The sequence below is a fragment of the Balaenoptera acutorostrata genome, chromosome 11, assembly GCF_949987535.1.
Source record: "Balaenoptera acutorostrata chromosome 11, mBalAcu1.1, whole genome shotgun sequence".
NCBI lineage: Eukaryota > Metazoa > Chordata > Mammalia > Artiodactyla > Balaenopteridae > Balaenoptera > Balaenoptera acutorostrata.
In genome coordinates this window covers 7,187,688-7,211,841 of record NC_080074.1, presented here as the reverse complement: position 1 = coordinate 7,211,841, position 24,154 = coordinate 7,187,688, and the positions used below count along the sequence as shown (strand labels likewise).

The following is a 24,154-nucleotide window of genomic DNA, read 5'->3' as shown; positions in this document are numbered from 1 at the left end:
TTAATCTCTCTTTTTTTTTTTATAAATTAATTTTTATTTATTTATTTTTGGCTCCATTGGGTCTTTGTTGCTGCGCAAGGGCTTTTTCTAGTTGCGGTGAGTGGGGGCTACTCTTCATTGCAGTGCGCGGGCTTCTCATTGCGGTGGCTTCTCTTGTTGCGGAGCATGGGCTCTAGGTGCACGAGCTTCAGTAGTTGTGGCACGTGGGCTCAGTAGTTGTGACTCATGAGCTCTAGAGCACAGGCTCAGTAGTTGTGGCACACGGGCTTAGTTGCTCCGCAGCATGTGGGATCTTCCCGGACCAGGGCTCGAACCCATGTCCCCTGCATTGGCAGGCAGATTCTTAACCACTGTGCCACCAGGGAAGTCCCATTTCTAGTTTCTTAAAGTTTCTTAAAGTAGAAACTGAGGTCATTGATTTGAGACGTTTCTTATTTTCTTTTTTAATTATTTATTGAAGTATAGTTGATTTACAATGTTGTGTTAGTTTCTAGTGTAGAGCAAAGTGATTCAGTTATACATATTCTTTTTTATATTCTTTTCCATTACAGTTTATTACAGGATGTTGAATTATAGTTCCCAGTGCTATACAGTAGGACCTTGTTTTTTATTATTTTTATTTTTTTTACTTTTTGGCTGTGCCACGTGGCATGCAGGATCTTAGTTCCCTGATGCCCCCATGTCCCCTGCAGTGAAACCCACACCCCCTGCAGTGAAAGTGCAGAGCCTTAACCACTGGACTGCCAGGGAAGTCCCATGTTTATCTATTTTATATATAGTGGTTTGTATCTGCTAACCCCAAACTCCTAACTTATCCCTCCCCCACCCTCTTTCCCCTTTGGTAACCGTAAGCTTGTTTTCTAGAGACATTTCTTATTTTCTAATATAGGTGTTTTAGTGCTATAAATTTCCCTCTATGTACTGCTTTAGCTGCATCCCACAAATTTTGATATTTTTTCTTTTCTTTCAGTTCAAAATGCTTTCTAACTTTCCTTTTGATTTTTTATTTCATATATATACATATATATATATATACATACACACACACACACACACACACACACACACACACACACACACATATTTTTTAGCTGCACCGCAAATCCTGTGGGATCTTAGTTCCCTGACCAGGGATTGAACCCAGGCCCTCGGCAGTGAGCACAGAGTTCTAACCACTAGACCGCCAGGGAATAAATATTTCATGTGTATGTGAAACTAAGGCATTCTTCAGTTTTAACCACCATAGTTTTGTAATTATTATTTAGTTACATTTATAGTAATTTGGGGGAGGGTATAAAAGCTATTGTCTTGAATCAGAAGATGTCTGTTTGACTTCTTCAAGCACCTTGAGGGCAGTCTTTGTGTCCTGTTTACCTTTCTATCCCCTCAGCATTTTTCCTGGACCAGAATGAAAGCTCAGCAGATACTGGCAGAATAAATGGATTACACTTAGAAATGGTCAGGCTGTGTTCTTGTTTTTCATTTTAAAAACAAGATTATTGTGTTATGTGACAAGACTGAGTCTTATACACCTTTGTGTCTTTGTGTCCCTACAGGACTTTGCATAGAGCTTGGCACATTGCAGGTGCTCAAGCAGCATTGATGGCATTGAATGGAACAAAAGAGATACCTACAAAGGTGCTTTCTCTGACTGGTTGGGATTTAAAGCCACCCTGAGGCAATGACAAGCTACTCTGGCCAAGGTTGGAGAGGTTGTCCTGTCATAAAGCCCCCTAAGACATGATGTCACACACAGACAGTGCTTTCCTGTGAAAGGGAGGGGGTGTGCACTGGACTGCCAGAGCTCCAGTGCCCTTCTCAGTCTCGGTCCTGGAGCCTGAGGGGAGGTGAATAGATTGCCTGTACACTGATATGGTCAAAGGATACTCTGCAAATCACTAACGTCATCAGGATCGGTAGATTTGGTAAGCAGTTTCAAAAGGTTGCCCTCAATAGACCACCCAAGCAGGTGAAAATTATCTTTACGACTACTAGCCTGCCTTTCCTGCATCCCTTTCTACTTGACGTTCCCCCTTTCTCCCTCTTCTTCTCTCACTCAGGACTCATTTTCTCTCCTCCAAATCTTCCCTCAGAAAAAGCCTGATAACTTTGCTCACACCAAGTTATAAATAACTAAAAAGCTTACTGTTGAGTATACTGCTAGCAGTATTCTCAGAGAAGGTAATTCAGTATGAAGAGAGGTGCTGTAGTTCCCTGCAGAGAGGTGAAGTGAGCTGAGGCCCGAAAAAGGCCCACTGGATTTGGTGACTAGGAGCATATTGGTGACCTTGGTGAGACAGGCTTCAGAGGTTGATGGGGACAGAAACAGATTGAAGTGGGCTGTGGAGTGAGGGAGAGGTGAAGGGGGTGAAGACACGTACTGCAGTCGGCTCTTTCAAGGAGCCTGGTGTGAAGGGTAGGGGACAATAAGGACGGTATCTGGAGAAGGGATATGGGTTCAAGGGGGAAGGCCTTTCTTTTTTTAGTGGAAGAGATGAGTGATATGTTTAAATACTGATGGGAAGGAGCCAGAAAAGGAAAGGATGAATATACAAGTGAGAGAGGGGACCCCCGAACACCCAGGTCATGAGAAGCCCAGATGAATGGAGTACACGAAGGGGCTAGCCCCAGAGAGGGGGGTGCAGCCTCCTCCCCTGAAGAGGAAGTGACCTGTGAGAAGCAGAGAATGGGTGAGTTGGCGGCAGAAAGTCGAGGGAACACCCATCGGATAGTGCCTGTGTTCCCTGGTGAAAGTGAGGAAGGCAGAGGAGGGGCTGGAGGTTTAAAGAGAGATTCAGAAATAGTCCCTGTGGAGAATGGGGAACTCACTTGGGAAACAGAGGCTCACCAGGCCACACTGAGGTCCACCTCACCCTGGAGACCTTGACTGTACCACGGTGTCAGTTTATATGCAATTTGACACTGAAGGTGGGATTCTAGACAGGGAATTTCTGAGGAGGCTAGGGAATCTCCCCCAGTACTCCCAAGATTATTCCAAAAATGCCACATAGCACAGAAAATACTTTAAACTGTTGGTAGTTTTTAATCATTTTTATTTACTATTATAATTAGCCACCTACACCTGGGGTCATTTTACACGAATGTTTAATAGAGCTATACCTTTTTCCTAATCCTCTCCCAACCCCGCTTTTCCCATCCTGATTCCCTGGGACCTACCTTTCCAGCTCTGAGGACATTGAAACCAGCTTTTGTTTGGGGCTCTGCGGTCTCGGGAGAAATTCCTGAGCATTTTCCAAGCTCCTAGTGCTAGCCCACTCCATCCTGAGTTTAGCCTCCAGCTGTGACCAGCAGGCTCTCCCCTGGATGAACCCTGCTTGTGGAGGTCCTGCCATCCCCCCAACTGCCTCTAGCCCATTGCAATCCCTGCAAGCCACGGAGTAAAGGAACACCAAGACCCTGGGTCTACGTGATGCATTGACTGTTGCCATCTTTTCTTCTTAGACTGAAAATGGTGTTTGGTCTGTGCTGCCAGAGAGAGAGGTAAAGTTTAGGTGGGCCCTGTTACCATGCCCCAAAAGACCAGGAAAGGGGACCCCTCACTTGGTGCCACAAGGACGGGAAAATAGGGTTCTATATTCCCTTTTCCCTGACTGTTCTAGTGTCTCTGGGACTCAGGGTCAGAGTGGAGGGCCTGGTACTGACAGGTGGGACATGCCTTTGTGTGTGTGTGTGTGTGTGTGTGTGTGTGTGTAGGCAGGGAGCCATCATCCTGGCAGGGCCAAGATGCTCTGTTTGAGGGAGCTCCCTGGTGGTCTAGTGGTTAGGATTTGCTGCTCTCACTGTGGAGGCCCGGGTCGAGGAACCATCCTGCATGCAGCGCAGCACAGCCAAAAAAAAAAAAAAAGATGCTCTGTTTGTCCCAAGGGAGGGGTCCTAGAAGAGGAGGATGGACAATGAGATATTATTTCTAATCCAGGTTGTGGGATCTGTCAGTCCAGAGTAGGGAGGGCTTTGGGGGGAAGAGTTAATCCAGCACTTGAATGAACAACTATGAATGTCCAGCCAAGGCTAAGTCCCTGCCTTCTGGCTGGAGAGGCAAGATGGACCTGTGTAAACAAGTAAAGAAGGAAAGGAGAAGGGAGTGGGTCAGGGGGTCCTTGTGGGTTCCAGGCGCCAAGACTGGCTTTCTCAGCAGTAGGCAGAGGCACAGAGTCATGCCGGCCAGTCAGCAGGGAGCCCAGGCTGAGCCCTGTTACAGCTGATGGATTCATTCATCCACAAGTATTGATTGGACGAGTGCTGGTGGAATAGGTCCTGGGGCTTGGACTGGGGAGGAAAACCAGCACCCACTGGTGAGGGCACGAGGCCCCAGCCTCACACTCAGCTCTGCTTCCTTTCCAGGCTATACAAGTTCCTGTATGTGGTACACATCTTCATTCTTGCAGGTAAGGGTCTGGGTGCTGGGGTAATTTGGGGATGATGGCAGGACCCAAGGAATGGGTTCTTGTCTCAAAGCCACCCCAGTCTCCAGCTACTCACCGGGATTCCCAGAGGCCCCCTCCTGCGACTGCCATGTACCTGGCTCCCCAGGGCTTGTCACACTGCTCAGAGCCAAGGCTAGTCTTCTTTCTCCCTTTCTTCCCTCTGCACCTTCATGGTGAGTCTGGGATTTGAACCCATATCTCACTCTAAAACCCAGGCATACCCCACAAAACCCGGAAACAAACCAAAAAACACATACAACCAAATAATGTCCTACAGCAGTGATCTTCAAATTTTTGCTTGCATACCTTTTGAAAAACTATCCCTTCACACATTGTAAGTTAATATCTAATATCTTTCATCACACATTAAAATAATTTAAAAGGATATAATTTCTGGCATATTGTAAATACTGACATTTTGAAATAATTACATCACTCTTTTAAATGTTTTAACTAGTCTTTCTTCATCTATCTGCAGGAGTGGTGTACTACTATTTTCAGGGGTGTGTGGGGAAAACAGCCCCTGACCATGAGATTGCTGGGGAATCATCACAGGTAGGGACCTCTGTCAGAGTTTAGAGGGACCGTCTCACTGTAGCAAAAATAGAGGTCATACTCCTTGATCTCAAATGGTCAACCGTGTGTGTGTGTGTGTGTGTGTGTGTGTGTGTGTGTGTGTGTGTGAGAATGTGAGGGCTCTGGAGAAATTCCCTGTGTTCCTGGCAAAGTGTCAAACAGAGGTCCCACCCCCCATGGGCTGGCTGTATGGTCAACTCAGGGCTCCGTAGCAGTGACCTAGACAAACCTAAAGGAACAGATGACCCCTAATGCATGTGAGTAGCCCTGGAATATGGTTCTACACTCATATGTGAATGGGGTGGTGGTGAGCAGGACACCTGCCTGGGGTTACATACCCTCTTTAATGTCCCAGGTCCAGGAACCTATGGCAGAAGCCCCTACTCCCAGCCCTCTGTCAGGAAAACACAAATGGACACTGGATGCCCACTAAGGGCCACGTGCTGGATTAGGTGTTGCCCGTCTATTGAAACCTCGCAGCAAGCCAGCAGCTCCCACTTTATAGAGGAGGAAACACAGGCTCCCAGAGGAACGGTGACTAGACCCAGGCTGCCCAAGGTGACAGGACAGAGCCACATACCTGCTCTCTGGAGGCCTCCTGCTCTCCATCCAGTGCTATTGGCAAGAGAGGCTTTTCGTGGGGATGAGCTTATCTGTGACCCAGCAACACTGAGAAGTGTGCGCTACATATTTAGGGAGGGACTATTCAGAGGTTGGAGAGCCCCTAAGAAGGCCCATGTTGGCAGGTGCCTTAGAGACAGAGTCCTATGTTGCTTCCTTTTTTTTTTTTTAATTAACCAAATTTTCATTTTAAAAGTTTTATTGTCATCAAAGATATACATATACATAGTTCAAGGAGTCGGAGTGTTCAGACTTGAAACAAAAAACTAGCTGTCTTTTGTCCCAATCCTCTTCACCCATGATTCCCACAACCCAGGGTGGGAGTCTTTCCAGCTTCCAATTTTCTAGCTGAAGCCTTTGATTTTGCCTCCATGGTTCTAAATAGGAAGTTTATCCTGCTTTGTCTCAATTTTTCAGATTTAAACATTATCCAATGAATTCCTACAACGAAAGATGAGGATTTAGCTCTCGTAACAGCTGCACACTTACTGCCACCTCCAGCATACATCTCACCTTTCTCTAGTCTTCCAGTATAGTTATATCCTAGTTTTTGGCATTGTAAATGTTTTATTCTGAGTAATGACATCTTCAGTTGTTAAAAAATTTTAAGTATCATTTTTGCTTTTTTGCTGACTTTTATATCATTTTGGCTTTTTTAAAAATAATTAATTAATTTTTATTATTTATTTATTTTTGGCTGTGTTGGGTCTTCGCTGCTGCGTGCGGGCTTTCTCTAGGTGCGTCGAGAGGGGGCTACCCTTTGTTGTGGTGTGCGGGCTTCTCATTGCGGTGGCTTCTCTTGTTGCCGAGCACAGGCTCTAGGCGCGCGGGCTTCAGTTGTTGTGGCACATGGGCTAGTTGCTCCGCGGCATGTGGGATCTTCCCGGACCAGGGCTCGAACCCGTGTCCCCTGCATTGGCAGGCGGATTCTTAACCACCAGGGAAGTCCTCATTTTGGCTTTTAAGTCCCTCTCCCACACAGTGGGCTCTTTTCACTCATTTTTTAAAAATTAAGGTATTATTTATACAGAGTGAAATCCATCCTTTTTAGTGTGCAGTTCTGTGAGTTTTGACAAATGTATGCAATTGTATAATTGCCACCACAACCAGGATACAGAAGAGTTTCATCATTTCAAAAAATTCCCCCATACTCATTTATAGTCAACCTTTCCCCCACTCCCAGCCCCTGGCATCCAGTGAGCAGTATTCTGTTCCCATAGTTTTGTCTTTGCAAGATGGTCATATAAATGGAAACATCCAGGGACTTCCTTGGTGGTCCAGTGGTTAAGAATCCGCCTTCCAATGCAGGGGACGTGGGTTCGATCCTGGTCGGGGAACTAAGATTCCACATGCCATGGGGCAAGTACTGAGCCCATGCGCTGCAACAAAGACCCAGCACAGCCAAAAGTAAAATAAATTAATAAATAAATAAACAACAACAAAAAAACATCCAGTATGTAGTCTTTTATTTATTTATTTGGCTGTGCAGCAGGATTGTGGGATCTTAGTTCCCTGACCAGGGATTGAACCAGAGGCCCCTCCAGTGGAAGCACAGAGTCCTAACCACTAGACCTCCAGGGAATTCCCCAGTATGTAGTCTTTTGAGCCTGGTTTCTTTCACTTAGCACAAGGCATTTGAGGTCCACCCAGTTGTGTGTAGCAGTGTTTGTTCCTTCTTATTGCTGAGTAGTTGTCCATTGCATGGATGTACCACGGTTTGTCCATTCACCAAGTGAGAAACATTTGGATTGTTTCTAGTTTTTTGGCAGTTACAGATAGAACCACTATAAATGTTCATGTACAAGTTTTGTGTGAACATAGGTTTTCCTTTTACTTAGGTAAATACCTAGCAGTGGGATTGTGGGGTCACACAGCAAGCGTATATTTAGTTTTGTAGGAAACTGTAAAACGTTTCCAAAATGGCTGGCACCCATTTTGCATTCTCACTGGCAATGAGTGAGAGGGTCCATTTGTTCCATATCATTTCCAGCATTTACCTTTTTTTTAGTCATTCTAATAGGCTTGTATTGTAATTTTATTTAGATCAATATTGAGGATTTACGTTGTGTTTATTTTTTTATTAATTAGTTAATTTTTGGCTGCATTGGGTCTTTGTTGCTGCGCACGGGCTTTCTCTAGTTGCGGCGAGCGGGGGCTACTCTTTGTTGCAGTGTGGGGGCTTCTCACTGCAGTGGCTTCTCTTGTTGTGGAGCACGGGCTCTAGGCGCACGGGCTTCAGTAGTTGTGGCTTGAAGGCTCTAGAGCTCAGGCTCAGTAGTTGTGGCTTGCGGGCTCTAGAGCGCAGGCTCAGTAGTTGTGGCGCACAGGCTTAGTTGCTCCACGGCATGTGGGATCTTCCCGGACCAGGGCTCGAACCCGTGTCCCCTGCATTGGCAGGTGGAGTCTTAACCACTGCGCCACCAGGGAAGCCCCAGATGTTACTCTTTATTTGGGGGGAGCACAACCTCCGGTTGCTTCCTGAGGGGTAGTCTTGAGACACTACATATCTGAAAAGGTCTTAATTCATATTTAACTAAGTTTGGCTAGGTATAGAATTCTAGACGAGAAATAATTTTCTGACAGATTTTGAAGCTCCTCATTTTCTTCTGGCTTCAAAGGGTTGGTGTTGAAAAGTCTGATGAAAGTTGAATTCCTAAAACAGACTTTTTCTTCATATCTCTGGAAGTTTTTAGGTTCTTTTCATCCTCAGTGTCTTGAAATTTATTGATGGCATAATCTGGGGTGGGTCTCCTTCATCCATTGTCCTGGACACTTGGCGATTCCTTCTCTTCTGGAAACTCATGTCGCTCATCTTTGGGAAATTGTCTTGGTAAAAAATGAACATACTTATTTGATATCTCTCCCTGCCACCCCAGTTTGTTGTCTCTGTTCCCTCTTTCAGAAAGATCTATGATTTAGCTGTTGGACCTCCCACTCTCTTCTCTCTATTCTTTACCTTCTACAGTTTGACTGGATTTTTAATTCTTAATTTTTAATTCCTATTATAATATCATATTTGTTTTTAAAGAATTAGAGATTGTTGTTTGAACATTCCTATTTTAGCGCCTATACTTGTTTTGTAAATGCAAAGTTCATCTTTTTAAAGCCATCAATTATTGTTTGTGTGAAGTTTTCCTTAAATCCTTGGTAGTCTTTAGGTGTCTTCGCAGCAGGCATTGACAGTGGACTAGTACATAGCTGAGCCCTTAATACGTCACCTCAGCCTTCCTTCTCTCTCTCTTTCTCCTTGTCGTGCAGCCCTTAGGGGAGACCTTAAGGCCAGTGTGGGGACTGATGGATAAATGCTACCCTGTGACCACTCAGGTGGGTAAGGGCTGGGGACTCCTCCTCCCCTGGGGTGGGGTGGCTGTCCTGGGCACCCTTGGTAGGCACACACAATAAGAGGATGGGCCAGGCAGGGAAGGCCTCCCAGACACTCATAGCTGAATGTCACTTCCCCTGCTTCCCTCTGTAGAGACACAGAGTCAAGAGTGGGGAGAAGCAAGACTCTGAGGTAAGTGAGGCCTGCCCTGGAAGGGCCCGGGGCCGGGGCTGTCTCCTGTCAGAGCTCCCTGAGACACAGGGATGCCCCAGCTCATGGCCAGGGGTCCCAGGGAGAGTGGCAGGGCCCGTCTAGGAAACTTACAACCCTACCACAGCGCGAGCTGAGAAGGGAGGGGCTTCCCTGGAAAAACAAAGAACTACGCACACTCCAGGTGTGGAGAACAGGGAGAGGGGTTAGGGGATCAGTGGGCCTTTCTGCCCATATTCTGCCCTCGTGTCCCTCCCTGCAGGCCATGACCCCCAAGGCAACAGGAGGACCGAATGATGCTGCCCCCAAGGAGGAGACGGATAGCTTATCTTCGGATGAGGGGGAGATGAGGTCCCCAGGAGAGGAAGCAGGCAGCCCCATTCCTTCCCCCATTCCTGCTGGGAAGGAGGTATCTGAGGAGGAGGAGGTGGCAGGGACCCCAGGCTGGGAGGTAAGGAAGCCTGGTGCCTCGACTGGAACATCCCAGCATGGGTCCTACTGAGAAGCCCCAGGGCACTTCAGGGTGGAGTGGAGAGGCCCTGGGGAAGGAGGGCAATGGGGGGCGGGGGCTGGGGCACCCCCAAGATGACTGAGCCTAACTGCCATCTCAGTCGAGCAACAGCTCTGTGAGGAGCTGAGAGGAGTAGACATGGCCTGAGCAGAGAGTGGATCTGAATCCTGGCCTCCCCTGACTTCTTGTGAAGTGAGGCCTATTTCCCCATCTGCTCAACGTAGAACCTGTCTCATCCCACCACCGTCCCCCTTCTTCCTTCCCAGGAAAATAAAAAGGTCCGAAAGGAGATTGCTGCATATACTTCTGGTAAGACAACTGACCCCACCCTGCTGTAGCAGGACTGCCCTCCTCTCTAATCTCAGTGACCCTGCAGAGGTCACAGACAGCCGAGCTCCTCCCTGACCCTCCTGCCCCAGGGAGGGGAGGGAAGAAACCCAGGTAGCCAGATGCCCTGTCTTTCCTGATGAGCCCCCCTGCCTCCTGCTTCCTTCTTGGGTTGGCAGGACTTGAGGCCGCTGCGCTTGAGCTGGAGGAATGCCTAGCCTTATATCAACGCTGACCTGCTCCCCTGGCACCAGAGGGTACCCTGGCCCTGGGGAAAGGTTCCTCCCAGCAAGGAACCCACAGGGCATGTCTGTTTGTGCTTTTTAGAGGCTTCTGAGGTGGACATCATGGAGGAAAGCCCTGGGGGCTGGGTCCCCCAGCTCCTGAGGAAGCTCTGGCTGGGCTGGTTCCCAGCCTCTGACATCCCCAAGACTCAGAGCCACGAATGACACAACATCCAATAAATCCACAGTTGCTGCTTCTGCAGGCCTGGCTGCTTCCTTTCAGGGGCCTCAAGTTTCCACAAACTCAGTGTGGTTTCATCCACGCTCCCTGTTCCAATAAGCTGCAGGAACACCACCTCCTGCCACTAAGCCCACGACAGGGGATACGCTGGAGACTGAACGGGGCCCTGGCTGGTCTTCTGACTCAGTGCCAAGGGAGAGGCCAAGTTCCCTGAATGCTAAGAGCTGTGGAGCTCACTGTCATGAAGGCGAAAGTGGCCTGGCTGGGGGCGGTGCTTCTGCCTTGGGTGTCTGTGGTCCCCGAGCTGTTAACCTAAATGTACCAGGAAGTCTGCTTACGACTCAGGTAAGCAGACAGTCATCAGAAGCCCCTGGGTGGTGCCTGTGCGTGCTTAGAGTCCAGAACAAACTGTCGGGGTGGTGGGCACAGGTAGAGGGTGGCAGTCCCCGCCCTCAGCTAGGGCTGCAGGCTAATGAGGTCCCAGCCCCAGAGTCAGAGCCGGAAGACAGGCCCCAGCAGCCATCTGGTGCAAACTTCTCATTGGCTGAAGGGGAAATAGAAGCCTGAGGTCACACAGTGTCGTAGCAGAGCGAGGACTGGAGCCAGGGTGTCCTCCTCCGAGCTCCCCACCTGGCCTCCTTCTGCCCTGGCCACCCCATTGTCACATGGGCCCAAGGTTGACCCCTGTCCCTAGGGCTTGCCTGTGGCCCACAGGGGCTCATTCCCTGCCCCTGCCAAGCCTCCTGAGCGCCTGGCCTGACCGGGCCACTCAGAGGACGGAGGCCCGGGTTGGAGCCTAGATGAGTGTCCTCCCATTCCAGCGTGGCCGTGAGTGGCAACTCCTATTGGGCAGGGGCTGGGAGATGAGCATCCCTAAGGGGCAGGGAAAGGAGGCCCATCCTATCTTGGGGTGACTAAGAGGCCCAGGGAGGTGGCTCACTCCTGGGCTGCCATCAGGCTTCCCAGGGAGAGCTCTGGCATCTGAAGACCGAGCTGCAGGTGCTAACCCAGCACATTGCTTCCCAGCCATCCCTGAGTTCGCCACCTTTTGGGGCAGCAGACTTGATGGTGCTGGCTGAGCTGCTGGCCTGTGGTGCAAGCTGAGTGTGGCTGGGCCTGAAATGTGGGCATCCAGGTTGAGTGGGGCCCTCCTCATCCCCACTGGGGCCTGAAATCTCTCACCAGCCTATTCTAGTTCCTTCCGGCAGAAGCCAGGACCTATTTATAGACTTTGTCACTAACCCAAGTAACCAGTATTGGGTCTCCAAGGGTGACTAGGGGGTAAGGTGTCACCTTCTGAGCCTCGGTATACCCATCTCTCAAATGGGGTCAAATGCCAGGTAAGGATGGATCAGGCAGGGGTAGGGGCTGGATCTGGGGAGGCTGCTGAGGCCCCATGACCACCAAGGGGCTGGTCAGGGGCCCCGGGTGGGACTCAAGCCAGGTTGGAGCCACCAGACTGGTTTATTGTACATCAGGGCTACTGCTGAGGAGTGGGTTGGGGGCTTGGTGCCCACCTCTAGCGGGGCAGAGCACAGAGCTGGTAGGGGGATGGGGTCACCAGGAAGGCAAAGACACCGTGGCCACTGGGGCTGGGCTGCCCAGCGGGCACTGAGAAGCTGAAGTGCTGCAGGAGGCTGGTGAAGAAGAGGAAGAGCTCCATGCGGGCGAGGGGCTCCCCAAGGCACGAGCGGCGGCCTGTGGGTGGGCATGGGGGGTCTGTGAGCCTGGGGGCCTGGGCTCCACCCCTCCAAGACTCCCTCAGGACAGGTAAGCAAACCGGGCACCCCACAGGTACCTGCTGAGAAGGGTATGAAGGCCTCCTGCTTGATGAAGCGGCCCTGGGCATCCAGGAAGTGCTCCGGGTGGAAGTGGAAGGGCTTCTTCCAGATGGTCTCGTCCTTCAGCACTGATGACAGGTTGGTGATGAGCGTCGTCCCCTGGCAGGAAATGTCTGGCATGGGTGGGGTCTGGACTGGGGGGTGCCTGGACCCCTGCGACCAAACACACGTGGGCACACACCCTCTGCCTGGCACACACCTGGACTCTTCAAGTAACCCTCAGCCCAAGAAGCTTCTCGGCACCCTCCCTGTCCCCATGGCAGGGTGAGTGACTTGCCTCCCATGGGTGCCCTTACTGCCACCTGTCCCTTGGTGAACGGGCTCCTCCAACACTCTGTGACACGCTTTAGTTTGTCTTCCCTACCCGACTACAGGCTCTGAATGGACAGGGCCAGCCCTGCCTCTGCTCTCATCCCCACACCCACCCAGCCTAGGACATTCAGTGCCTGAGGATTGGGGGGCTTGGATTCCAGTCCTGACCCCACCTGGCAATGCCCACGTTGGGGCTACCAGGTGGCAGGTGGTGCTGAGCTGGGGTGAGGAGAGCCGCAGGCCTACCTTTGGGATGAGGAAGCCCTGGACTTCGATGTCACGGGATGTCATGTGGGGCAGGCCCAGTGGGATGATGTCCCCAAAGCGCTGCACCTCATGGATCACGGCCATGGTGAAGGGCATGAGGGCCTGATCCGCCATCTCTGGTGGCCTCACCTGCCCTATCACCTCATCGATTTCCTGTTGGACACATCCTGGAAAAACAAGCATCCTCACAGTGGTCAGACCCAAGGGCTGAGCTCTGAACTCCTCCTGACTCCTGTGTAGGGCTGTGCCCACTCGGAGGAGGAGGGCACTGTGACCTCTGCACAGAGCTGCTGCTGGTGGCCAAACCCACCAAGCTCAGGGGCCTCAGGCTGTCCCTCTCCTCCCTCACCCATGCCACCTGGCCCCTCAGGCTAGGCTCACGCTGCACGTCTGGGTGCAGGATCATGAGGAGGAGGGCCCAGGCCAGCGTGGTCGAGGTGGTGATCATCCCGGCAGAGAAGAGGTCAGACACCACCAGGCGCAGGTTCTCATCATTGAAGCTGCTCTCGGGGTTCCCCTTGGCCTGGGCCATGCAGAGAAGGTAAGCTCAGGGACAGAGGGAGGAAGCCTGCAAATGGCCTCCCACTCTGCTCCTGTCAGCCCAGGTGTCTGATCACTGGGTGATACACAGGCCTGCACTTGCCTCACGGGGCCCTCAACCCTCAACCCACCTCACCTTCTCCACCTCGTCCAAGAAGGCGTCAGTCAGGTCTCGGGGTGGCTGGGCCCGGTCCCGGGTCATCCTGTGCTCGGTGACCAGCTCATCAATCAGGGCCATGAAGGCCCTCTGCGCCGGGAAGACCTTGGCAGCCAGCCCTGGGATACGCAGGAGCACGGGGATTGCTTCCAGCACCTGTGGGGGTCACAGCTTTGGGGCCCTGGGACCTCGTGGTGCTCAGGCTTTCACCTGGACCAGTCAGGTCCTAGCCTCCTCCAGGATGTCCCCACCATTGACCTTGTTCCTCCCTAAGTGCAGGCCTCGCCCCTCTCTCCTGGCCCTGGGCCCAGAAAGATAAACCTAAAGTCTACATCTCATGGGTGCCGGTGCCTTCCAATGAAGGAACCCTCCCTCCCCTAAGCCCGCTGACCCTCGCCCCGCCTCTCCCATCTGTGTTGTCTGTCATTTCCCCACTTCCAGGCCTTTTCCCTTGCAGTTTCCTCTCCCGGAATGCCCTTTCCTCCTCTGGCCCTCTACGCAAATCCTCCTCCGGGGAGGCCCTTTGCAGGACGGAGGCCTCCTCTATGCAGCTCCCTTCCCGCACCTGGCGCACGAAGCCAACCTCCTCCTTCAGTCCATCCTCCAATATGTCCAATAGCTTGAGGATGCGAAGGTCGTTGTACTCGAAGCGGCTCCCGAAGGTCAGGGAGGCGATCACGTTGCTCACCGCTTTATTCAGGAGGGCGTTGGGGCTAAAGGGACGTCCTGGGAGGGAACGGTGCAAGTCAGGGCGTCGCCTCCATCTCCTCTTCCCCAGCCTCTCCAAACCTGTTCCCTGTCCCTCAGCACCCACCGGCCTGATCGGCGAAGGCGGCACAGAGGCACGAGGCCTCCTCGGTCACCCACTGCTCCAGCGACTTCTTGCCCAGGCCAAAGTTGCGCAGGGTGGACAAGGAGAAGCGTCGCTGCTCGCGCCAGGCTTTCCCATAGCGCGCCAGAATCACTCCTGGGGGCGGAGCGGGCACGTGGGCGTGGCTCGGGTGTGTCCCGGCCCCGCCTTCTGCTCGCCCACAGCGCTGGCGGGCTCGCCGGTCCTCCTCGGCCCGCCCCTCCCGGTGTTCTGCTCACACAGCCCCGCCCACTTTGACACCCCCTTCCAGCTGGGGACCGGTCCCACTCTCTGCCCGCCCGCATTGCTCGCCTACTCTCCCCTGCTAGGGTCAGGTCTTGGCTCCAATTTTTACTTTGCCCACCGGGACCCCCTTTCCCCTTCGGGGAAGGTCCTGGCCCGGCCCTGCCCCGCCCACTCTGTCCTCATTCCTGCCCATAGTGACCTCCCCTTCGTGCCCGCGATGGCCCTGGGCCGCCCTCTCTCCGTAAGGCCCCGCCCCCTGCCTCGCCCGCATTCCTCCTCCCCCGACCCTTGGCACAGACTCCTTTCTCCTCCTGCTGCCCCTTCAAATTCGCTGGCTCTTCCCTGCACCGAATGTCCGCGACCCTGCCTCCGCTTGGCCCTGCCGGTATCGGGTCACTGCTGGCCCAGTGTCCGCCGGGACGCGGTCTGCCCCCTCCTCCTCTTGCCTTCCGAGCGCGGCCCGTAGCCCAGGTGCTCGTAGACTGTCGCAGATGGGCGGTCGGAGGTATCCTGGCTGCGGTACACCAGTGCCTCTCGCACAGCCGCCAGCCCGTTGAGCACGACGACGGGAGTCCAGACCTGCTGCAGGCTGAACACGTCCCCGAAGCGGCGCCGCAGCTGCAGTCCGAAGGTCGAGGGCGTTTGTCAAGCCCAAGCCCCGCCAGGCTGCGGGCCCAGCCTCATGGCGTGAGCCCTGCGGGAACCCTGGGCCCCCACCAGGAGCGAGGGGGTGCAAAGATTTTATCCAGTCTTGTGAGCCTGGGGGTTAATTACATCCACCACGGTCGAGGACCTCAAGTTGGATCAGGCCACCCAGCTATGACTGTGCAGAGGTCACCAAAGTTGTCAATAGACCAAGCTAGCATCCCAGTTTACAGGTGAAGAAACATTCATAGAGGTAAGCAGTGAGGTCCAAGGTCTCACGGTGGCAAAAGATTTGAACCAGATCACTGTACCTCTCTCAACCTCAACTACCTGATTTAAATAGGGCTCAAGACCAGACTCCTCTCCCCCATTCTCGAGACCTTTCCTCCTGATGTAATCATAAGGGACTCAGGCTCACATAATGTAAGAGCTGGCCAGCTGAATCCCCAGCCTGTTGCCAAGTCGTACTCCCCCACTCCCTGGCCTTTGCCCTCTTGGACCTCTGTTGGGAAAATCCAAACTGTTCTCGGGCCCTGAATAAATGCCCTCCCTTAGGAAGCCTCTCAAATTTGCCTCCTCCTCTTGGCCCAGTTCCTTTTCCAGCCTGTGACTTCACCCACCACCCACTGTCTGCTGCTAGGTGGGGTCCCCAGGACCTCCGCTGCCCACTTCCCACCCCCACCTTCCTCACCTGGCTAAAGCTGAGAAGCGGGTCCTGGAAGTTCACCTGCAGCAGGTTACCCAGCCCAGGCAGTGGCATGGGACCTGGTGGGTAGCGTGCGGCCCAACGTGAGTGCCGGTGCATCTGGTCCACCAAGAGCAGGAAGACGGCCACGGCCACGGCCAGGGTCACCAGTGTATCCCCAGTCAGCAGCATGGCTGCCTCAGTGTGCACAGGGCTCCTCACCACATCAGACACCTAGGACTAGGCCAGGCAGGGCACTCTCACTGCACCTCCAGGGCTCAACCAGTCTGGGTCTTCTTTATAAAAGGAGCTGAGACTGGCCTTTGCACTCTGCCCTGAGCCAACCTGCCAGGGAGAGTGTGCTGCCAGAGGGTGCAGGGAGGGGTCAGGGAAAGTGAGGTGCACAGATGGCCACTGTCCCTCCTGCCCTCTCCACGTGCTTACGGAGGGTAGGGCGAGGACACAAGAAGTCCTCCCCTCCCCCTAGCCAGACTCCCCAGCTCTGTAAAGATTCTGAGGAAGAATCGGGGGTCTTCAGACTTGATCCTGCCACCCACCTGTCACTTTAGGCTCACACTTTCTAATGTGCTCACAGCCTCACCCCTAGAACATGTCCTTGTCCTCCCATGTATCACCTGCCTCCTCCTGAGTGGCCTTCACCTCCCAAGTTTGTTACTGGCCCTTGCCCAGTGCTGGAGGGAGGTCCTAATGATCAGAGGGACCACTGTAGGGGGATAAAGTCCTTGGTGTCCCCTCACTTCACACTAGTATGCTCAACACACACACAGAATCACACACTCATAAACCACACTTACACACATTCACATACTGCCTGCTCACATGCTCACATGCATATTTACACACCCACAAAGCCAGACACATTAACACTATGTACCACTTACACGCTTGCACAGAGACCCAGCACCAAGTCCTCATAGTTCTCAGTGGTTGCCTGGACCCAACCCACCTCCTCCCACCTCGAGGCTGCTCGCAGTGATGCTGGGGGCCTTCACCTGGCTGGCTGCTGGCTCAGCTTCCTTGGTTTCTACCCATTTCCGCCGGGTTGTGGCCATGACAAGTTTGAATCTGGGGGTGGGGAGGCGGCAGGATTGTCTTCAGAGCTCCCTAGTCACATGACCAGCTGGTCTGATGGCCCAGAGACCCTTTCCTAAGTTTGTCACAAATTGGTCCTGGGACCTTCTAGCTCTTGTGGCCACCCAGGTGATGAATCTCCTTCCTGTCTGTGCCCATTTCCTAACTTGGAGACATGTGAGGTGGGCACTTTACCTTGCTGACTGGACTGCCAGTAAGCTCAGGGTACTAGGGTGGCTTAGTATAGGCTGTGACTGTCCTCAGAGGAGTGGGCCTGCCTCCGCCTCCTTGATTTGTCCTTGAACATCAGCTGTTCAAACTCTAGAAGACAAGGGCATGGATACCAGATGGGGATGTAATTTCTTTACACCCTCACAGGCCTGCTGAGCACTACAAAGAATGGATTCTCAGGCCTCTCCCTTCGCCGGCCTCCTCCCTCTCCATGGGCCCAGTCCGCCCTGGCTCCAGCCCCACACCTTCCAATCCTGACTCTCTGGTCCCCTTCAGTGGCTCCAGTCCTCAACGAAATGTGCAAACCTTGGTACCGCCCTGCACCGGTGTGTGCCACCTCCAGGCTGGAATTGTGGCATTTCCTGGGTAGGGGTCAAGCCCCCTCACCCGTCCCAGGGGTATGTGAGGCAACCTCTCTTTCTGAAAACAGCTGGAGTATTCCAGGGTCCTGGAGGTGCTCGCCCCTAGCTTAAGGAGAGCCTGGAGGAGGCACTCCCCACTCCCGTACCCCGACACCCCCATTCCCTCCCTCCCATCTCACTCCCCAACGGGGAGAGGATCAGGTTCTTCTCCGGGTGCAGGACACCACAGAGTGCTTGTGGTCTTCAGGTATTGGCTTTCAACATTTGCAATCCCTGCTTGGTTTGTGAAAGCGGTTCCTCCCCTTCCAAATTCTCACATCTCCACTCTCCTGCCAGGCCCAGGGCCAGAGGGTGTAGCTGGCTGGGGCCCGACTGGGCTTTCCTCAGTTTATCTGGCCTTTCCTGCATCTTGCCTTGGCCAAGGCTTGGGTTCTGTCCCACCCTATCTGGATGCACCCTGTGCTGGGTGCTGGGCTGGGCACTGGCAGCATGGCGGGAAGGCGACGGTGGGCCCCTGCTTCAAGTTGCTCATGACCAAGAGGAGTGGGAGCCAGAGAGCTGACACACCAGGCCAGCAGTGCAGGGACTGCGTTGAGGGTTGTGGGGACATTGGCCCAGGCTGGAGCACACTTTCCGGGAAAACTTCCCAGAGGACTTCTGCTGGCTTGGCTCTGCAAGCCAAGGTGACCTGGCAGCGGGACTAAAGCACCAATGCAAAGCAGCAGGACGGGGGCAACTTGAGGCTGGGGCTTTGCAAGTCTGGCAGAGGACTGGATTGTGGGAAACCGGGGTTCTTGGGCCTCAAAGAGGCGGGGAGACCAGTTTTGAGGCCACTCAAAAGACTGAGAGGGTAAGACCAATGGGCACCCTGGGGACTTATCAGATCCAGCCTGTGGTCTTTCATCGGGGCTCAGACAGCCAGAGAATCAGGTGGTGTTAGTCGGGCTGGCAGGATGGTCCATCACAGGTTTGTCACAGTGGCCCTCGATAAATTGCATCTACCCTTTGTTTTGTATGTGTCATGCCCTCCCCAGTCACTCTAATGGACATATGAAGGGCAGTGACAGACATGCCTGTAATTCAGGCAGTGCCCTCCCGTTACTGGGGGCCTATCGTCCAGGACAGGACTTGAGGAAAACCTGTGATCATGAGGCCAATGGCCTTTTTCAATCATTGTGCACACTCACATGCCGGGCACTGCTGTTCACTCCCCATCCTCTCCACACCCTGTAAGGTAGGTGGCTTTATGGTCCCCAAGGCACGGAGTCTCAGGGATCACGGGGTCAAAGTCACAGAGCACCATTAGGGTCTATCTCAAAACTCATGCTCTGAGCTACTGCTCCACAGTGGACAAACTTCTATGAGGGCCAGCATTTAAGTTACTTAAATTTATTATTTTAGAAACATACTCAGCCTGCCCTTGCTGGCTTCTGCTCTGGTGAAGCTGCTGGTGCTAGAGGGATGAGCCCCCCATTCCCTCCCCTCCCCCAATCTCCGTGTCACAGGTGTTCGCCCACGCAGGGAAGGCCCAACTGGACACTGCGACCTGAGACTGAGCCCGGGGTGACGTCAGCAAGATAACGGACCAGAAAGTGCCAGGCCCTTGGGCCCCCAAGCACGGAGACCCAGTCCTGGGACCCCAACGCGATGCGGAGCAAACCCCTTGGAGAGAGCTCTAGAAAGCAGGTATGGAGCTGCAGCGCCCAGAGAGGGCGCTGGAAAGTTGGTGGCATTTTACTCGCTCCCTTCCCCCTCCCCCGCGGCATGGCCAAGCCCGCGGAAGAAACCCCTCAATTTCCACTCCTCCCCGGGGACAAAAGTGGGAGCTGGTATCTGACTCGCGGTACGGCCCACCCGGGCCCCGCTGGGATCCAGGTGGAGGGCCGGCCCGGCAGCCACCGGGGTGGTGGGGGGGCGTGGCCGGGGAGCGCCACGGGCGGGCGGAGGTGGGGCATGGCCGGCCCCTCCGGTAGTTCTCCGGCAACAGGACTTTGGCTGGACAAGATGAAAAAGTTCTGGAGCTCGGCTGCGCAACAATATGAATATGCCTCACACTACTGAACAGTACACTTACCGGTTAAGATGGTAGTTTTGCTATGTTTTTAAACCACAGCGTAAAAATTACTTTAAAAAAGTACACCACCACTGCACACCTATTAGAGTGGTCAACATCCAGAACACTGAGAACACCGAATGCTGACCAGGATGTGGAGCAGCAGGAAGTCTCATTCCCTGCAGGGGAGAATGGAAAATGGTACAGCCACTGTGGAAGACAGTTGGGCCGTTCCTTACAAAAAAACCTGTACACTGACGTTTATAGCAGTTTTATTCATAATTGCCAAAACTTGGAGAAACCAAGATGTCTTTCAGTAGGTGAATGGATAAACTGTGGTATGTCCAGGCAATAGAATATTCTTCAGCACTAAAAAAGAAATGAGCTATCAAGCCATGAAAAGAGGAACCTTTCATGGAGGAGGAACCTTAAAGGCCTATTACCAAATGAAAGAAACCAATCTGAAAAGGCTACATACTGTGTAACTCCAACTATATGACATCCTGGAAAAGGCAAAAACTATGCAGACAGTGAACAGTCAGTGGTTGCCAGGGCTCAGGGGAGGGAGGGATGAAGAGGGGGAGCACAGAGAATTTTTAGGGCAGTGAAACTACTCTGCATACTATAATGGTGGATACATGTCATTAAACGTTAGTCCAAACCCACAGAATGTACACCACCAAGAGTGAACCCTAACGTAAACTATGAGCTCTGGGTGACAATGATGTGTCAATGTAAGTTCACCAGTCATAAAGAAAAAGCACCACTTTGGTGGGGAACGCTGATACTGGGGGAGGCTGTGCACGTGTGTGGGGGCAGAGCATACGAGGGACACCGCCGTACCTTTTGCTTAACACTGCTATGCACCTCAAGCTGCTCTAGAAAATAAAGTCTGTTAAAAAATACATAGAGCTCAAAAGTGGCAGGAGTTGAAATGCACATGAACCGCCGAGGCTTCCTGCAGAACCGGGAAAGCTAGAGTCAGGAGTGGAGCCTGGAACAGGGCCACTCCCCAGTTAATGGTCATTTCAGTAGCCAGTTTGAGGAACCATCAAAAGTGCCTTACTCAGAGTATCATCAGCAAGTCAAAAGAGGACAGAAGAACAAAAGGCAAAATGATGAAGAACCATCAGCTGTCAGGAAAATATTTTCCTTAAGATGCATATCTTCCAAGTTTTGTGGTTTAGTTCTCAACACCTGAAATCTATCAATTTCATTTGAACTGTGTTAATGCCAAGTCAAGACCAGATGCGAAGCCAAGGAGCTCAAAAAGCCGTCATTTCTATGCAGGTTCCGTGGCCCACACAGCACACCCACCCACACAGCTCCATCCTGGCCCAGCAAAATTATAAGTGGACCTCACTGCTCGATGTAGCTATTACAACAAAATTAATCTGCCATTTCTGCAGCCTCAAATTGATGAGCACACAAGAACTCATTTATAATTGCTTATTTCTACTTCACAACATTCCTTCCAGTATTACTGTTCTCTAAAATAAAGTCCGTTAACATTGCATTATTTTTTAATAACCTTTAAAATTAATGTTGATTGGAAATATGTCCTCGTATCAACTTAAGCAATCTGGCCATCTCCATACATGGCTGAGTTCCACCCTCGAGGGCAAGTGGCAGGAGTCCTCGGTTTGTTTCATTCCAGGCTCTGCTGCAAGGGCTGCTGGGCCTTCAGGAGGCCAGGACGGCTGGACCAGTGAGCTGGCAGCCGCCCCTGCAGCAGAACCAGAGCCACCCTGGGGACTGGGATGGGAGGAGAAAGAGACGCATTTGCTTTAAACAAAAAAGGAAACAAGGTTAAAATGAAGTTTATTTTTTTTTTGATTTTTTTGTTTTGTTTTTTAAATAAAACTGTTTGTGAAACAGCTATTTTATCCCCACGGCAGAGTGACCCCTGAAAGATGCACTAACCCCTTCTTAAGGCCTTAAGATTTTTTTTGTACTTTTTTCTTCTTTTTTTAAAACTCAGATATTTAAAAATTGTACAATTTACAAAACAAAACAAAACAATACAACATAAAGAATCATGTAGCATGGGGCTGCTCAACTGACACGCCCCCTTTTCCTTTATAAAAATGAAAGCAAAAGAAAAAAGGGTGGAGTGGGTGTTCCTGGTCAGCTTACCTCACACGATCATACCTGACACTGTCCCTCCCTGTGTCCACTCTTACAGCTTAGGTTTCCATCCCGTCTGTCCTTGGGTTCAGGGCACAGCTGCCTGAAACATGCCCAGAGGCGGCCATCCCTTGACCCTGCCAGCTGAGCCACTTAGTGGGACGCTCGGGGCTCTCACCAGCCACAGTGACCCAGGATGCAGCTGTGACCTTGGGGCATGTGCCAATTTCACCCCCCCCCAAAAGATAAAAATCTTAAAAGTAATAAATAAATAGTGTTTCTGGAAATGAAAAAATTTATTTTTGTGTTTAAACATCATTCTCCCACTCTTGAAAACACGGACCATCCCCACTTCCCTCCCCCTTGACCTTCCCACTTTGAGACAAATTACTGACAAAAGAATAGTTTGGTGTGGTTTGTTTGCTCTTCCAACCCTGGGTCTAGAATCTCTGAATTGTGTAAGTTGGGCTAAGGATCTAAGTCACCCCTGTCCTTGTGAGATGAGAGTTTGTTCAGTTCAATTTCACATTTAAATTTCACTGTCATTGGAACAAATTTGGAGTTCTTAAGCTAGATAATTTTAAAATAGAATCAAAAGGGATAGCGCACCTTTCATTTAAACAAAGTCTTTCCAGACTAAAAATAGATTTATATATATATATATTTATCCCTCCCTTTTTTAATTCCCCCCACCCTTTCCCATCATCCCCCCTCCCCCCTCCCCCCACATTGTCACTATGGAGATTGTGTCCATGGAAACAGCCATTCCAACTTCTTGGGTCTTTCTTTCCTGTGGTGTCACCAGTCTGAGAGTGATGTAAGAACTTAGGAAGGAAGTGCTGGCACGGGCAGGCACGCGGGGTGGGGCGGGGTGGGGTGTGGCTGCACAGGAGGACCATTTCCATTCCATCACAAGGGTCCACCACCTTCTCATCTCCACAGTCTCACCTGCAAGACAAGCAGACACTGGGTGCTGGGAACCCCCGTGTGGTGCTGCAGCCAACAGCCCCTGCTCTGTGGCAGCGCCGGGGTGGGGGACTCTGCAGGGTCCAGTGGCTGCAGAACCCCTGTGAACACGCTGCTCACACTGCAGACACCCAAGACCAATGGCGGAGCCAGCCGTGTGGCTCTGGGCCTGGAACAGGGTAAAGGCAGCAATGACCCGGCCAGCTGTGCCAGGAGGATGGGGCTCTTGAGTGCCCTGGCCCGGGTGTGTGGAAGGAACCGAGACCAGGAGAGAGTTCTCTGATCCGCCAGGTGGGGCTGCCCTGGAGTGGGGCAGCTCTCGGGGCGACCCCTTGCTCAGGACCCCACCATCTGGGGCCTGCAGGTGGGCTCGGCACTTGGTGGCAGGGACCAGTCCTCACAGAGGTGGCTGAGCACCCAGCCAGTCTGTGGAAGAACCGGCTCAGGACCATGTGATGGCTGCCTCCAGTCACAGGCAGCTCTTTACATCTAACAGCGAACACTCCTCCCAGGAGCTCTGACGGAAGGCAGGTCTCAGCTCATCCTCTGAGGCTCCCCAGGCCCTGCCACTGGCGTCTCTCCTTCCAGCCCAGGCTCCAGGCTCAGGAAGACTATCCTGGTGATCACATGGGGTACGTGGGGTTGTACCAAGCGCCTCCTCAGAATGCTTCGTGGGTCATTCATTACATGTGCAAAGATCTCAGAGAGAGACAGCAGTTTCCAAGGAGTTCAATCCAGAAAAATTACGCCAGAAGCCAAGAGTGGTGGCACCCTCACCTTTCTGCCAATCACAGCACTCTTGGAAAGTGTGTGTGTGTGTCGGAGGGCTCACCTTGCTTCTTCCTCAAACCCGCTTTGGTGCCCTCCTCCAACCAATAAACCTCAAGAAAACCCAGACACCACTATCCCCTTTTCTGTTTCCACAAAACTTACTAATACGCAAAATAGTTTAGACTGGTCTGTGTGCACGAGCCATAAAGAGATTCCTAACTGCATGACAGAAAACATGGATAAACAGGAAGAGACTCACAGAGACAGCAGGACAATGTCGCCACCCTCTCAGGTAAAAGCAAACCCCGGGACTCCAGCTGGAGGCCCTGGGGACGCGGGCCAGCGGCTGAGCCATCCTCAGGACACCCCGGCCACAGTGTGGCTTCCCCAGCACTGATGGTGGCTCTGGCCCCACCTATGTGGTCCATGCTTCCCCCTCCCCCAGCACGGACACTCTCCACTCCTCACTCTGGTTTCCTGAGGCTAAGGCTGCCAGGAAAGCGGGGAGAAGCAGCCTTCTCAGGCGAGGACA

At 52.4% G+C, this 24,154-nt stretch overlaps 3 protein-coding genes across 6 annotated transcripts in view; 1 reads left to right on the top strand and 2 right to left on the bottom strand.

Moving 5' to 3' along the window:
- The first annotated feature begins 3,325 nt into the window (after positions 1 to 3,325).
- On the top strand, positions 3,326 to 10,508 carry LOC103007319 (uncharacterized). Its single transcript, XM_007189137.2, has 8 exons — positions 3,326 to 3,501; positions 4,363 to 4,406; positions 4,924 to 5,000; positions 8,901 to 8,966; positions 9,118 to 9,156; positions 9,437 to 9,625; positions 9,952 to 9,994; positions 10,340 to 10,508. Exons 1-8 carry the CDS (start codon positions 3,470 to 3,472, stop codon positions 10,459 to 10,461), a joined length of 612 nt encoding a protein of 203 aa, XP_007189199.2. The 5' UTR covers positions 3,326 to 3,469; the 3' UTR covers positions 10,462 to 10,508.
- A 1,414-nt stretch (positions 10,509 to 11,922) lies between these two features.
- Positions 11,923 to 16,306, bottom strand: LOC103007607 (cytochrome P450 2D14). 2 transcript variants are annotated; one of them, XM_007189138.3, is made up of 9 exons: positions 16,027 to 16,306; positions 15,137 to 15,308; positions 14,409 to 14,561; positions 14,160 to 14,320; positions 13,574 to 13,750; positions 13,279 to 13,420; positions 12,877 to 13,064; positions 12,276 to 12,417; positions 11,923 to 12,175 (listed from the first exon to the last, which is right to left on the bottom strand). In XM_007189138.3, exons 1-9 carry the CDS (start codon positions 16,210 to 16,212, stop codon positions 11,997 to 11,999), a joined length of 1,500 nt encoding a protein of 499 aa, XP_007189200.2. In that variant the 5' UTR covers positions 16,213 to 16,306; the 3' UTR covers positions 11,923 to 11,996. The 2 variants fall into 2 exon arrangements, with proteins under 2 accessions (XP_007189200.2, XP_007189201.2); XM_007189139.2 differs by having other exon boundaries at positions 14,178 to 14,320.
- Positions 16,307 to 22,677: 6,371 nt separating this feature from the next.
- TCF20 (transcription factor 20) overlaps positions 22,678 to 24,154 on the bottom strand; it is a 109,619-nt gene continuing 108,142 nt past the window's right edge. For 2 of the 3 annotated variants that reach the window (XM_007189140.3, XM_057556339.1), the window contains one exon: positions 22,700 to 22,833. Coding sequence is in view for 1 of the 3 variants with exons in the window: in XM_007189141.3 (XP_007189203.2) it covers positions 22,816 to 22,833 (18 nt within the window). In the remaining 2 variants the exon portion in view is untranslated. Of the gene's footprint in view, positions 22,834 to 24,154 lie in introns of all 3 variants that reach the window. The other variant, XM_007189141.3, reaches the window with a different exon arrangement.